The 14,770-nt window shown below is 48.1% G+C and overlaps 1 protein-coding gene and 1 pseudogene across 1 annotated transcript in view; both read right to left on the bottom strand.

The window, feature by feature from the left end:
- Window positions 1-229: 229 nt before the first annotated feature.
- GLB1L2 (galactosidase beta 1 like 2) overlaps window positions 230-14,770 on the bottom strand; it is a 949,835-nt gene continuing 935,294 nt past the window's right edge. Inside the window, exon 19 of the mRNA XM_078681819.1 lies at window positions 230-929. Coding sequence (XP_078537945.1) covers window positions 843-929 — 87 coding nt within the window. The 3' untranslated portion in view covers window positions 230-842. The remainder of the gene's footprint in view (window positions 930-14,770) is intronic.
- On the bottom strand, window positions 7,816-7,936 carry LOC144825505 (5S ribosomal RNA; annotated as a pseudogene).

Below are 14,770 nucleotides of genomic sequence, written 5' to 3'. Positions count from 1 at the left end.
GCTCGCGCGAAACCCCAAAGGGAGAGTGTAACTCCTGAAACAGACAGTATTGGTGTGGAGCGTGATGCAACCTTGTAGTGGACATTTGCCAATGAAAAGCAAGCTTTTACCTGATAGAAAATACAAATGGTTTGAAACTTTTAATGAAGGTTAAGGACTATACAATGTGCCCCAGATATGTGCAGGAGTGATTTGCTGAATTTGAAATAAAGACACAAGAGAACGGATGTAAATAGAAATATTAACTTCAATGAGTACAAAATAAAGTCCGAGCTCATATACAAACTAACAATCGAAATCGTAATAGTGTGCGGTATCCCACGATGTGCCCAGTCACACTAGGCACAAAGGAGTGCACACATGAATTCCAACATTATCAGGGGCTTATATGTTGATGATGAAAAATTCCACAACATTTTACAACGCAGATTTAAACAGAATAAACATTCAAACAAGACGTTTATGTGCAGACCAAAAAATAGTCTCACTTTTACCAAGCAGCTGTATAAAAAAATATTCTCCTTCAAACCCAAAAACATACACAACTGGTGTAGGCACCTCTGGCTCAGGAAAAGCAAGCTGGTTTGTCAAGGTCCCTTTTTGCTGTGCTGAAACCTGCAAGCCTCCTTGAACTGTATATCCAGTAATGACATTTGAACATGGCTCTGTACAGGTCCTGATGAAGGGCTTCATTCTCCTCATGCACCAGTACGAACCCTCCATCATGGGAATGTAAGACCCTTAACTAGTCTCACGTAGAGTTTGCTGGTACTGCACTCGAGCCTTGTAGACATCAAGGAGCAGCTTCTCATTGTGCAATTGGGCGACTTCTCACAGTTTAGTCACTGCACGTAAAGCGGCCTCCCTAGTGAGGGCAAGTCCACACTATGCAGGGTTCTACTCCCTTCAAACTCTTCAAAAACTATAATCTGGAAGGGAAAGCAAATGACAATCAGTAAATAGAAACAAATCTGACGCTTTTTCTACAAGGTAATCAAGCCAGGTATTTTTGAGACCATGTTAAAAAGTGACAACTCAATTTATCCCCTTTAAAAACATAAGTCGTCAAGATAGCAGCACATGGTCATCCATGTGCCTCATGGATATTCCATCACATTATTCATTTACTCATTTACTGCAACTGCATCATTGAGTCAACGAGCCAGATGGTAAAACATATTTATTCTGGTCAGCAGAGAAGGAAAAAAAAATAGTTACACAGCGGGACGTTATTTGGTACATACAATTGCGTGTCACAGAGGTCTTATATTCATATCTATTCATAGATTATACAGTATAATATTCATACAGTGTTCACCCATTACTAGGTTCAGTGCTTGTCGCCTGTATATATTTCTTACCAACCTTAATTTTGCCACAAAACATCCCCTATGCTAGTCAAGCATTATCCATACACTGTTGCATCAGTTCAATCAACATCTTCTGTGGACCTCAGGTATTGTACAAAAGGTTCCCAGAAATCTCTAGGTCTAGAGGCCTGTGGTGTTTCTTCTGCATATGTTTCCAGTGTCTCTTTGCAGTAGGTCATATCTGTTATCCAGTCTTTGTATCATCGTGGGCGCCTCCTACCCCATGGTAGTGCAACTCGGTGTTTAGCTATTAATAATGCCACCGCCAGAAGCTTTCATCTTCTAGCCAGCCGATTCTTATAGAGTCCCAACAAACAGAACAGTGGGGCATTTGATATCTGCTCAGATAGCATAGCTGTAAGAGTGCTAGTAACTTCCTGCCAGTAGGATTGGAGCTGGGAACATTCCCATGCCATGTGTAGAACGTTCGCATTAGGAGCGCCGCATCTATGACACTTATTGTCCGGTTTAAGTCCATATTTATATAATTTTGCGAGAGTATAATATGTTTGATGTAGGAATTTATAATGAATAATGTGCAGATTGCAATTTGATGTTAGCAGCTGCATTTGTGTACAACTATAATCCCAGTCTTTCTTGTCTATAGGGTTACCAACAGCCTCTTCCCATCTCTGAACCGATCTATTATGTGCTTGACTCTGTTCCCCCTGTGATGCATTATACAGGAGTGTTACCAATCGTTGGCGTGTAGGTGCTGTTAGCAGGATTTGCAATGCGCTAAGCTATGGTGGTTCATCTGGGAACGATGAATATAGCTCTCTGACTGCCATACGCAGCCAGATATGCAAAGATCTTCATTGGCGCGCAGTGTATACTGAGGGACGGGTCATCTTGTGGAATAAATTGGTTGTGTGGGAAAATATAACTCATAGTAGGTAAGCCCATTTCCCCCAGTGTATGTAGCATATTCTTCTCTTGTGTGACTGTTATTCGTGGATGGTGGGCGATGGGCATCGCCGGAGCATATACTGGGAATTTTCTGTGCACGTTGTGCTAACGTATACCATGCTCGTGATGTGCAAGTTACAGAGTGTATTTCATCCCTCGGGTGTGCCCCTTTGGGTTAGATATATAAGTGAATAATGGAAGCGGTAATGCCCTCTCATGTTCCACTGCAATATGCGGTATATGTGTGTGTGGATGTAGCCAGTAATGGGCATGTTGTGCCTGGGCGCAGTAAAAATATAATTGGAGATCTGGTGCTTCAAAGCCCCCTTTATAATATGGTTTGGTTAAAATGTTCCATCCAACTCCCGCCTGTTTTCTGGCCCATGTTGTCGCTGCATTGCTTAGTGCAATTTAGAAAACAGCGCTTGTGTACGCCAGATCGGAATGTTCATAAATAAGTAAAAAAATCTTGGCAAGATCACCATCTTTTGTATGGCTATCCTATTCGCCAGGAACAAAGGCAGTTTGAACCACCGGTCTACCTGTTCTTCTAATTTTGTTATTGCTCTGCCATAGTTCTCACGAACCACCGTCTCTGCATTCCGGTGTATCCATACACTAAGGTATTTCACCGGTTCAGTCCGCCATTGTAGCAGAATTCACAGTTTGGCAGTGTTGTAGCTAGTGTGAGTGGTATGACCACCAATTTGTCCCAGTTGATACTGAGTCCTGAGTAGCGTTCCAACCTAATGTACTCCCTAATGAGTGGGTTTAAACTTGTGTCCGGATAGCAGGAGTAGAGAACCATATCATCGGCATATAATGATATGCCGACTGGGCGAAGTTGGAACTGGAGAGCGGATTCAGGGTGCTTTTGGTGAATTTTACAGGCTAATGGTTCCAGTGCTAATGTAAAGAGGAGCAGCGAAAGTGGGCACCCCTGTCTGGTTCCGCGATTTACATTAATCGGGTCAGATGCATTCCTGTTTATTCTAATGCGCGCACTGGGTTCGGTGTACAAAAGCGCAATCCAACGCAAAAAAGGTGCTGGGAAACCCAAATGTTAGCGTCTATATTGATTAAAGACAGTGGGCAATAGGAGTCGCACTTAGCTGAGTCCTTGTCTGGTTTGGGAAGAGTAATTAATAGCGCCTCTCTCAACGAGGCCAGGAGCATCCCATCCTCGTAGGCCTCTTCGTACATCTTGCGGGATTAGCAAGTCTCAAAATTCTTTGTAGAATTCCCCAGGGAGTCCATCCATACCGGGAGCTTTATTATTGGGGAGGGAGTTAATCGCCTCTTTTATCTCATCTTCCTTGATGTGATGGCAAAAATATTCATGATGATCATCGGACAGCCACGCTAAAGCAATGTTGTCCAAATAATGGCAGATTTCAGGTGGGGACACAGTCGTTTGTGTAGAGTAGAGGGGGTATAATATTCTGCAAAGTGATCTAAAATCGATGGGGTGTCATGTGTAAGTTGGCCTTGCATGTTTGTTATTTGTGTTATATATGCAGACTGATGTGCAGGTTGTATTTTGTGTGAGAGTGCCCGTTCTGGTCTTCTCCCTCACCATAATTTCATGCAGTGTGCCTGCGTGAGATATATTTAATCTCATCATCTGCGAATCCATAATAGGTGTCAACTTTCTGCATGATGTCCGCTAGTATCTTGGGGTTCTGGGTGGCCTCAAATTCCGTCTCTAGCTGTTGAATATCCCTTTCTGTCATAGACAATTGCTGTTGGATGTCTTTCAAGATGCCTGCATGCTTGCCAATACAATGACCCCTGAGTGTAACCTTAAAGGCCTCCCATAATGTTTTTGCGCTACTGACAGATCCTGCATTCAGATCAAAGTATTCTACTATAGCCTGATGTAGCTCAGAGCAAAATACCTGGACAAAGAGTGCGCCCCGTTGCAGACGGCAAGTGAACTGACGAGGATTTTGGGTAGGGATGGCAAGCGCTAGACGGTCAGGTGCATGGTCTGACAGTGTCTTGGGCATGTGATATATCAATGTCGTCCATGTGCTAACGTCTTGTGTAGCTAGCCAGTAGTCTATTCTTGACCACGTATTATGCGCTGTGGATGTGCAAGTGCCCTCCCTGCGACCTGGGTGTCTCAAACGCCATAAATCAATAATTGCGCATTCTGCCATACATTCTCTGAGCGTCTTTGCTGATTGTCTCCCATATCGTTCATTGCCTGTGGACCTATCCAGAGCAGGATCTAAGCATGTGTTAAACCCCCACCCCCATATTATGGCTGTGGATGGTAAATCACACAACTTTGCCCATATGTGAGCAACAAACAGCGGATCATCAGTGTTCGGGCCGTATGTTGTGACTATTGTTAAAGCAGTACCTCCAAAGTTGCCCTGGACTATAACGTATCGCCCCTGATCATCCTTGATGAAATTAATAAGTGTGAAGGGGGTGCCGCGTCGGACAAGGAGCATCACGCCTCTGGCATAGGTAGAATAGGAAGATGCCATATGATAAGAGAACCACCTTGCTTCTATACTCCTCTCTGTGAGGTGTGTTTCTTGCAGACAAGCAACGTTTACTTTATGTCGATCTAGGTATGCCAGGACCATGCAAATGTTTTGTGGATTTTGAAGGCCTCTTACATTCCAGGTTATTAATATTAGTGATGCCGTGCATGATGGTATCTAATGCGGTGATGCTGACCAGGTTTTTAAAATTAACACCCCAATGCCGACAATCGTAAAAGACTCACACACATTTTAGGCATAAAGACTCAAGCAGAGTGGCATTAAAATAGGCATCAGTTTCAAAAATGGTATCCAAACCAGAGACTTTGCAAAAGGCAGCATAAGAGGGAAGGTATAGGATGAAAGGTGTGATACTAGTTTGAAGCTCTGCGTGTCCACTGACTTAGAGAATATGAGTGATGCCACATAACCAGAGTTGTCTACCTTCTGGGATTTCCATTGACCTTGAAGTAAAAGTTACTTACCTTCGGTAACGTAATATCTAGTAGAGACATAGTCTAGCTGTAGATTCATTAACTTTTGAATCCTCCCCAGGCGCCAGTCTGGATCCAGACATTTTTCAGCAGTACTTCTGCGTGCCGGGGGACGGAGTAGTACAGCTCTGTGATGACGTAGACTCTGGTCATGATGTCAGTGGAGCTATATAAGTCACCTCCGGCACGCAGACATCAGTTTCTTCTGTGAAACCTTCCACGCTGAGCCACTATGGAAACTGGCCACGGAAACAGTGTGCCAAAAAGATTTAAAAAATCTTTGAAACATTAATAAAGAAAAAACACCAAATGGTATGTTAATACCGACATGGATTTTGAAGACAACCCCAAAAGAATCAACAAAGCACAGGTTTACGTGAAACCCTGTACCCTGGTGAATAACCATCATGTAAAGGAAGAAAAACTTACACTCCATAGACTATTCATCAATGGTAATGAGTGGCAAGGTAACAGCGAACGAAACCTATAAAAACAACATCAAGCTGTTTGTTGAATCACACCATTAAGTGACACATTGATAATGCCAATTCAAGGTATGATGATACCAAACAAAGGCTTTCAAAGAAAGAACAAATAAATCAATACTGCCTGCTGGTCTGCAATCCAGTGTGAAAGAGAAAACACCCCCCACCATACCGACCATCCACATTTGGAAATGGCAACTTCTCAACAAAATCTATGTTGATAGTGGTCGCCGGTATATATATTACCAATACTGATAAAGGGTATAACCCTTCACTCATAGGTCATTCACAGAGTGGTTAGTATGGGCAGGGAGTTAATGAATCTGCGGCTAGACTGTGTCTGTACCAGATATTAACTTACCAAAGGTAAATAACCTTTACATCTGATACAAACATCTAGCTGCAGATTCCTTAACTTTTGAATTAAATACCATAGCTATACCTCACTGGAGAAGGGTCTGCAAACTATTCCTACAAAAGTTCTCAAAGAGAACCAGACGGTCACAACTCACAACCGACCAAATGTACGTAGGAACAGCAGAACAAGAATCTGGCTCTTAACAGATTCCATGATCACTGTCACAGAACAAATAAATAAAAAACAACCCTACAAGCCCGAGAGAATCGGCCCTTGAAGGGAAAGGCGAAAAACCCCTAAAGAAGCACCTGTCAGTTTTACAGACATCATCCTCTATCCCCAAAGGGAAAAAGAACTTGTTGGCCAAAAGGACCGAGTGCAAGACAAAAGTCCAGTAATCCAAATTCTTCACAAAAACCAAGAATATATCAGAGAAAAAAGCTGCCCTGATAAAATCCAAAAGAAGGACTCTCAGAAGTCATTCCCTTATACCAAGATGAATAAACACCAAAAGCAAGATGACCAATACTACCTCAATGGTATAGAGAATTTTGTTTGAACAAAATGACCACTCGAAGGTTACATTATGCACTGAAGAGAGACTAAAATGACACGAATAGGTATGAATTTAATATTGATCTTCATCAATGATGCCAGTTGTAAAAAGGTTTTGCCACAAATGTGTATAACCTTAACATATACATAATGTATATAAAATTGTGTCACAGCAGACTCCGAGTGGTGTGACAACACATAGAGCATTGCTGGCCCACATTTACTGCAGGACCACATGTATTTACAAAGCCTGCACCTGCATGGCTTTCAGTGTCATGGTCCGAAAGTCTGAACGTGACTCGGAGCTGTGGGCACACTGAAAATTCCAAGGCAAGCGAAAGAAGAAAAGAGAACACACCTATTAGTGTAGTATTAAAACACTAAATAAGGAAAAGATGAAACATTAAAAGGAAATAATATATAAAATGAATCCTTGTTAGCAACAAGCGCATGCAAAAAGCATAATTGATGGAGAGAATGCAGAACAATGTCATACATTCACCCCAGTTCAGACATCTGGGCCTAAATCCATAGTTTTTTTGCTCACCATGACATTCCACATTGAACCCAGCCATATGCAAATCAGTCTTGACCCTGTGCCCAATGGGAACAGTCTAGCCCGAACTGCCAGGCCAGGTCCTCCATGGACTGGAAACAAGCATCCTAGAACCAGTTTTGTGGAGTCACCCTTCATCAACCAGGATAGCTTGACTCCAGTGGCATGGGGAGCACAGGACCCACGTCTGGGCATACCAATCCTACTTGGGGTGACAAACGCAAAAAGAACAATTGATGGACAGAATGCAGAACAATGTCATACATTCACCCCAGTTCAGAGATTTGGGCCTAAATCCATAGTTTTATTTGCTCACCATGCCATACCAGCTTAAACCCAGCCACATGCAAATCAGTGTTGCCCCTGTGCCCAATGGGAACAGTCCAGCCTGAACTTCCAGGCCAGGTCCTCCCTGGACTGGAAACAAGCATCCTAGAACTGGTTTCAGGGTTTCACCCCATATCAGCCAGGATAGCTTGACTCCAGTGGCATGGAGAGCACAAGCACATGCAACAACTATTGTGATACAAAACACAATTTGATCACAAGTCCCCCGTAAGAAGTAACAGCCAGGATTTCTAAAGATAAAAAGTCTACAGCACATGGTATTCCTAAGCGGTCTTCCATCCATATACTAACCAGGCCTGACCCTGCTTTTAACTTTTGAGATCAGACGAGATCCGGTGCTTTCAGGGTGGTATGGCCATAGGACCAAGGACTTTTAAAACATAGAGAAAATAGATACATACTCAAAAAGACAGGTAATATATAACCTACAGACAGATGCAAAAAGCACTGCGGTAGACTAACAAGAAGAGCTTCTTTTAAACCCTACAAACTCCAACCATAAACAGTATGACTGAAAACAGGTAAGGAAACTGCAACTAGAAGTCTCCACATCAGATTGTGTCCGACACTACCTATCACACAGTGTAAGATACAAAGTTCTCCCCATCATGTTCTAGGAATTAACAAACGAATTAACTATCCTCTCCCATAGAGAAGGCCACTAACTTATGTCTTCCAAAGAATACACCATAAACTCCGAGTTTACTCGCACAATTTTCCCAAAAGTGAAGCACAATAAATAAAAATGTAGATATGCAGTCCGCTCAGAAAGAGAAACAACCTGCACCAAAAACACATATTCCAAAAGGACTTCAATGAACGTGTCTTCAAAAGAATACAAAGTATAGGCCCTGAATCCATCAGCACCATAATAAATATGCACACCACAAGAGCAGTGAGGACATACTACGCTGATTAATGAGTAAAGACCAGAGCGTCCCTATAAACCAGACTTACCACTGGCATAACAACATGTCCCTATGAGAGATAACAAAAGGTCGAAACCTTGCACATTTAACATACTGAACTGCTGGTAATCCATCGAGCAACAAAGTAGTTTACTCTGTCACCCAGACGGAGTAAACCCTGTCAGCAGAACTCTAAATCAGGCCTTGAATAAAACATTTACAGTCTGTTTCAGTACAACAACAAAAAAATGGTTGCTGTCTGTGTACAATGCACCTTTGAGATAAGGAATTTAATTTGGGATGATTGAGTACTTCTGGAATGTAAAATAGTCCTGTATGTATTACAGAGACAGCACACCACAGGAGGCGGAATGATATGCCAAAAAGCCAATAGGTGAGAGAGCAATACAGCATTGTGAAGAGCCAAGCCTAATTCAAAAGAATGGGTACCAACACGTCTTGCAAACAGATGCACTATGAACCTAGACCAAAAAACAATAATCAAAACATTTAGCTTTTTTTTAAGCAAAATAAAACAGAACCTCTATCACATTAAGGCAATAGGTGTCCGCCCCAGTTAGAGGTTTCCCACGGATACCATCTCAGATAGTAGCCATTTTAGTTCTAAACTGAAGTCAAAGTTAGGAGTTGCAATTCAAGCTTCAAGAAAGACAGCAATTGTGTGTCTGCTTGCATGTATGGAAGGGGGCCGTGGATATGAATATGATAAAACTGGTGAAAGAAAACTGTGTTTATAGTTACATAGCTTTTCATTTTTCATCATGTGATGCTCATCATGCAATACATTACAGTAGCAAGCAGTGCCTTCAACTTATTAAAGAGGACACCAGAGTAGATAGAAACTTTGTAGCCAGGCCCTGCCCACTTCTGAATAAATGCACAAGTTACTTACCTGCGGTAACGATATATCTGTAAGAAACAGTAGTTAGTGTTAGATTCCTTACCTTAGAATATCCCCAGGCGTCAGACTGGATCCGGAAAGTTTTGCGTAGCAGTACCCCTGTGCATCGGTAGGCGTCGTCTGCGGCTCCGCGTCCGTCGTCGTGGTCGCCGGGATGACGTCGTCGGAGTACATACACGCCGCCCTCGCGCGCTGACATCAGTTCTTGTACATAGTTTTCCGCACCAGGAACGCAGAGCCATGACAGAGACCAACACTGGTGCCATGAAACTAGGGCGCTGAAAGAGATGTCCTTAACCCTAGATGTCGGTTCGCAGAACGGGGAGGATGGGTGGGGCGGTAAGGAACCTAACACTTACCGAAGGTAAGTAACTTGTGCATCTGAAAGAAACAGGTTAGTGTTAGATTCCTTACCTTAGAATAGATACCCCAGCAATACCAACCCCGGAGGTGGGTCTGTGAACCAAGATCACACCAGAAAGTCCTGGAGAACGGAACGGCCAAAAAAGCCATCTCTCCGGACTTGGCTGTCCAGGCAGTAGTGTCTAGCAAACGTGTGAAGCGAGGCCCATGTAGCTGCCTGACAGATGTCGTGCAAGGGGACTCCCCGACCCAGGGCAGTTGTAGCCGCCATGACCCGAGTGGAATGGGCCCTCAGCCCAACAGGGGGCTCCTTTCTAGCCAAGGAGTAACAGACCTCGATGCACAACACGACCTATCGAGAGATGGTCCGTTTGTGCACCGCCTGTCCCTTCTTCGCACCCACGTAACCAACAAAGAGCTGGTCATCAACCCGGAACTGGCGTGTGCGTTCTAGATAAAAGGAAAGCAAACGTTTTGGGTCCAGACGGTGGAGCCTCTCTTCCTCCTTCGAGGAATGCGGAGGCGGAAAGATGGTGGGCAAGGTGATGGACTGCCCGATATGAAAAGCTGTGACCACTTTGGGCAGGAAAGAGGGACGAGTTTTCAAGATAACTTTGTCCGGATGGACAGAAAGGAAAGGAGGCTTAGAAGAAAGAGCCTGGAGCTCACTCACTCTCCTGGCAACCAGGAATGCAGTCTTAAGAGTCAGAAGAGGTAGAGGGCAATAGTGAAGCGGCTCGAAAGGAGCGCATATCAAATAGGTTAGAACAAGGTTCAAGTCCCACTTAGGCATCACGAAAGGAACAGGAGGAAACGTGCGAGATGCCTTTCAAGAATCTATTTACAACAGGGGACTTGAAAAGAGAAGGCTGATCAGGAAGCCTCAAGAAGGCATAAATGGCAGAGAGGTAGCCCTTAAGAGTGCCCAGAGCAGAGCCCTGAAGGGGGGGGCAGAGAGAGGATCCACAGCCTTTGCTGTGTCCCATGCCATACATTTGTTCCACCTACAGGCTTATACCGATTTCGTGGAGGGACGCCTGGCTGCCAGAATGACATCACAGACTTCAGGAGGCAAGTCAAATGGCCTCAACTGCCGCCACTCAATCTCCACACATGGAGGTGGAGGCTGGACAGGTTTGGGTGGAGGACCGTCCCTTGCTGCTGCGACAGAAGGTCCTCCTGAAGAGGCAGACGAATCGGGGGATCGACTGACATGCTAAGTAGCTCGGGATACCAGTTCCTTCGTGCCCAGTCCGGAGCCACAAGGATGACTTGGGCCCGGTCGCGCCTGATCTTCTTCAGCACTCTGGGCAGAAGTGGTATAGGCGGAAAGGCGTACAACAGAGCGCAACTCCACTCACGACGAAAAGCGTCTCCGAGCGAGTGCCGCCTTGGAAATTCCAACGCGCAGAACTGATGACATTGCGCGTTCTCTTCGGTGGCGAATAGATCTAACCAAGGCTCTCCCCACTGCTGAAAGAGGCCTTGCGCCACGTCCGAGTTCAGACACCATTCGTGATCCATCATGCACCGGCGGCTGAGTTTGTCCGCCCTGGCGTTCAGGGAACCTGCCAGGTGTTGAACCACCAGGGTGACGCCCTGGTGTTCCAGCCATGTCCAGAGGCGCAGAGCCTCCTGACAAAGGGTCCACGACCCCACCCCGCCATGTTTGTTGCAGTACCACATGGCGGTGGTGTTGTCCGTGAACACCTGCACTACACTTCCCCGGACAGAGGGAAGGAATGCCTTCAGTGCAAGCCGGATCGCCCGCAGCTCCAGAAGGTTGATGTGGAGCTGGAACTCAGCTGGAGACCAGAGGCCTCTGATCTCCCTCTCTCCCATGTGGCCCCCCATCCCAGGAGGGACGCATCCGCCACCACTACATGCTCCGGTTAGGGTAGGGAGAGAGATCTGCCGCTGACCCAATCGTGGTTTGTGAGCCACCACTGCAACTGTCTTGCAGTGCCCTCTGAGTCGGACAGGTTGCCCTGATGCTGTGCCCACAGGAACTTCAGGTCCCACTGCAGAGCCCGCATCCGCCACCTGGCCTGATGCACCAGAAGGATGCAGGAGGCCATCAGCCCCAGGAGCCGCAGCATCAACCTGACCGAGACCCGGGATAAAGGCTGAAAGATCGGAATCAGAGCCTGAATATCCCGAACCCACTGTTCGGGGGGATAAACCCGAAACTGCGCTGATTCCAGAACCGCTCCGATGAAAAGGATCTTTTGAGAGGGGCACAGGTGTGACTTCGGCACGTTGATGGAGAAGCCCAGCGAGTGCAGGAGGTCAGCCGTAGTCTGGAGGTGGGAGACGACTGTCTGGGTCGAGCCCGCCTTTAACAACCAATCGTAGAGATAGGGGAAGACTGAAACCCCTAATCTGCGCAGATGAGCTGCGACCACCGCCATCACTTTCGTGAACATCCGTGGGGCGCTGGTAAGGCCGAAGGGGAGCACGGTAAACTGAAAATACTTGTGGCCTACCGTGAACTGCAGGTAACGCCGGTGGGCAGGCAGGACGGGGATGTGGAAATATGCGTCCTGCAAGTCCAACGCTACCATCCAGTCTTCTGGGTCCAGGGCAGCTAGGACCTGAGCCAAAGTCAGCATCTTGAACTTCTCCTTCCGGAGGAAACCGTTGACGCTCCGTAGGTCCAAGATAGGGCGTAGGCCTCCTTTGCCCTTCTTGGGTACCAGAAAGTAGTGGGAATAGCAGCCCCGTCCTACTTCTGGCCCAGGAATGCAGCTTGACGGCCCCCTTGGCCAAGAGGGCCGTAACTTCCTCCTGTAGAAGTCGCAAGTGATCCCCGACATGTGGTGGTACTGCGGTGGCATGGCTGGAGGGGTCGCCTCGAAGGGGAGGGAGTAGCACCTTCGGACAATTTGCAGCACCCACCTGTCCAATGTGATGGAGCGCCAGTGAAGGAGGTGATGGCGAACCCTGCCCCCCACTGGCGTCTAATGGGCCTGAAAATTCGGACTAGGAGGATTTTGAGGCAGATGCTGCTGGGGCGGGTGTGGACTGACCTTGCTGGTGTCCCCCTTCACGCCACGGCGGTTACCACGTCCGCATTGAGGTTGGTTCTGCGGTCTGTGGCTAGCTGGACGTGTGGGGGCGCCCCTTCCTTGGCCACGAAAGGGACGAAAGGCGGAGGTTTGCTGGCGTTGGCTGAGGCCCAAGGACTTGGCCGTAGCCCTGGAGTCCTTGAAATGCTCCAGCGCACTGTCCACTTTGTCGCCAAAGAGGCGACGGCCATCAAAGGGCATGTCCATAAGGGAGGCTTGGACATCCCCCGAAAAGTTGGCGGACCTCAGCCAGGTGTGGTGGCGAACCGCCACCGTCGTTGCAAGCGCCCTGCCGAGCGAGTACATGGTATCCAGACCACACCAAATGGAATAGCGTGCTGCATCCCATCCATCTGCTAGGGCTTGGGTAAGCTTTGCCTGGACCTCCGCCGGGCACTGCGGCAGCACTTCCGCAACCGTGTCCCACAGAGAGTGGGAGTAACGGCCCAAAAGGCAGATGGTATTGACAGACCGCAACCCCAAACTCAGTGAGGAGAACAGTTTATTTCCGAACAGATCGTACCTTTCGTATTCCCGATCCGCAGGGGCGGTCGGGAATGCGGTCTGGGAGGTTGAGGCCTGGATCACCAGGGTCTCAGGGGTGGGTGAAGGGACAGGAAGCTGGGGTCGCCCGGAGCCGGGCAGTGGCGTCGGGCCACGTTCCGATCTACAGGGAGGCCTGTAGAGGGCTTGGACCAGGCGCCCAACAGAACGTCAGTGAGGGGCTTCGTTAAACAGCAGGAGAGGCTCCGAGGAGCTTGCCTGCGGTTTGAGCACCTCAGTGAGGAGGTCAGTCCTCATGGCCACAACTGGGAGCTCAAGAGCCAAGGCCTTGGCTGCCCTAGTCAACACCACGCTGTAAGCAGCCCCCTCCTCCGTAGCCACGATAGGAGGGGAGACAAATCCAGTGTTGGGCGAAGTGTCCAGACCACTGGGCTCCCCCAGTTCGTCTGCCTAGTCCTGGCTCAACTGGCACTGCAGTGCCAGAGGATCCTCTGACCCCTCCCAATCCCCCTCGTCATCCATCTCCTGAAGGTCAGGAATAAATGATGGAGCCGGGTTGTCGGTGAAGGGGTCATCGATCGGCGTCGGGGGCGACACCCTTGGTGACAGAGCCGGCGGAGGGGTCGTAAGGTTGACCGGCGTCTTCACGGATCCAGGCCTGGATCCTGAGGAGCCCTGCGGTGTCGGGACCGGAGTCGTCGAGGGCGCCGGGGCTGAAGCACCCAACGGCGCCGGGGCCCGAGCTGCCGGCCCACTTGGGCTCCGAGACGGACCCTCTGGGAGGGAAGGCCGTGAGGAAGGCGCTGATCTCCTCCGGCGTTGCGTGCAGGCCAGGGACCGGCGGGTGTGGAGCTGGACGCGGCGCTTGCGGCTCCGGCGGAGCCGAGTGGGCGTGTCGCCCGAACCCACAGCCGCGTCGCGCGAGCATCGGGGGGAGTCAGAAGAGCAATGTTGCTTCTTCGACTTCATGTGCCTCGACTTACCTGAGGACTTGGAGCCCGACGAGTGGTGTCGACTCGCCGAGCTGTGATGACCGTGACCCGCGACCGGTCCCTCGACCTCCTCCTGGACCGGGACCTTGAGCGGTGCGGGCCGACTGCCGGATCTCGAGGTGCTTATGGGACCGCTCCTGCCTAGCCTTCGACGTCAAGGCCCGGCAGTCGGGGCACGACTTGTCATCGTGGTCGGCCCCGAGGAAGTAAAGGCACCGACAGTGGGGGTCGGTAACCGACATCATGCGGTTACAGTCGTCGCAGGGTTTAAACCCGGTAATCCCTATCGGCACTGGAGTCGATTATCGACTCGAGAAGATCCAAAAGAGATCGAAAAAGTTTAGACAAAAATTGACTAGGAGTACTGCTCTTCCCGGATCTGCACTTGCTGGCGCGGAAAAAAGAAGAACTGACATCAGTGCGCGAGGGCAGCGTCTAAG

The sequence above is a fragment of the Lissotriton helveticus genome, chromosome 3_1, assembly GCF_964261635.1.
Source record: "Lissotriton helveticus chromosome 3_1, aLisHel1.1, whole genome shotgun sequence".
NCBI classification, from domain to species: Eukaryota; Metazoa; Chordata; class Amphibia; order Caudata; family Salamandridae; genus Lissotriton; species Lissotriton helveticus.
The sequence above is the reverse complement of the archived record's forward strand: the minus strand, read 5'-3'. Positions and strand labels throughout refer to the sequence as shown.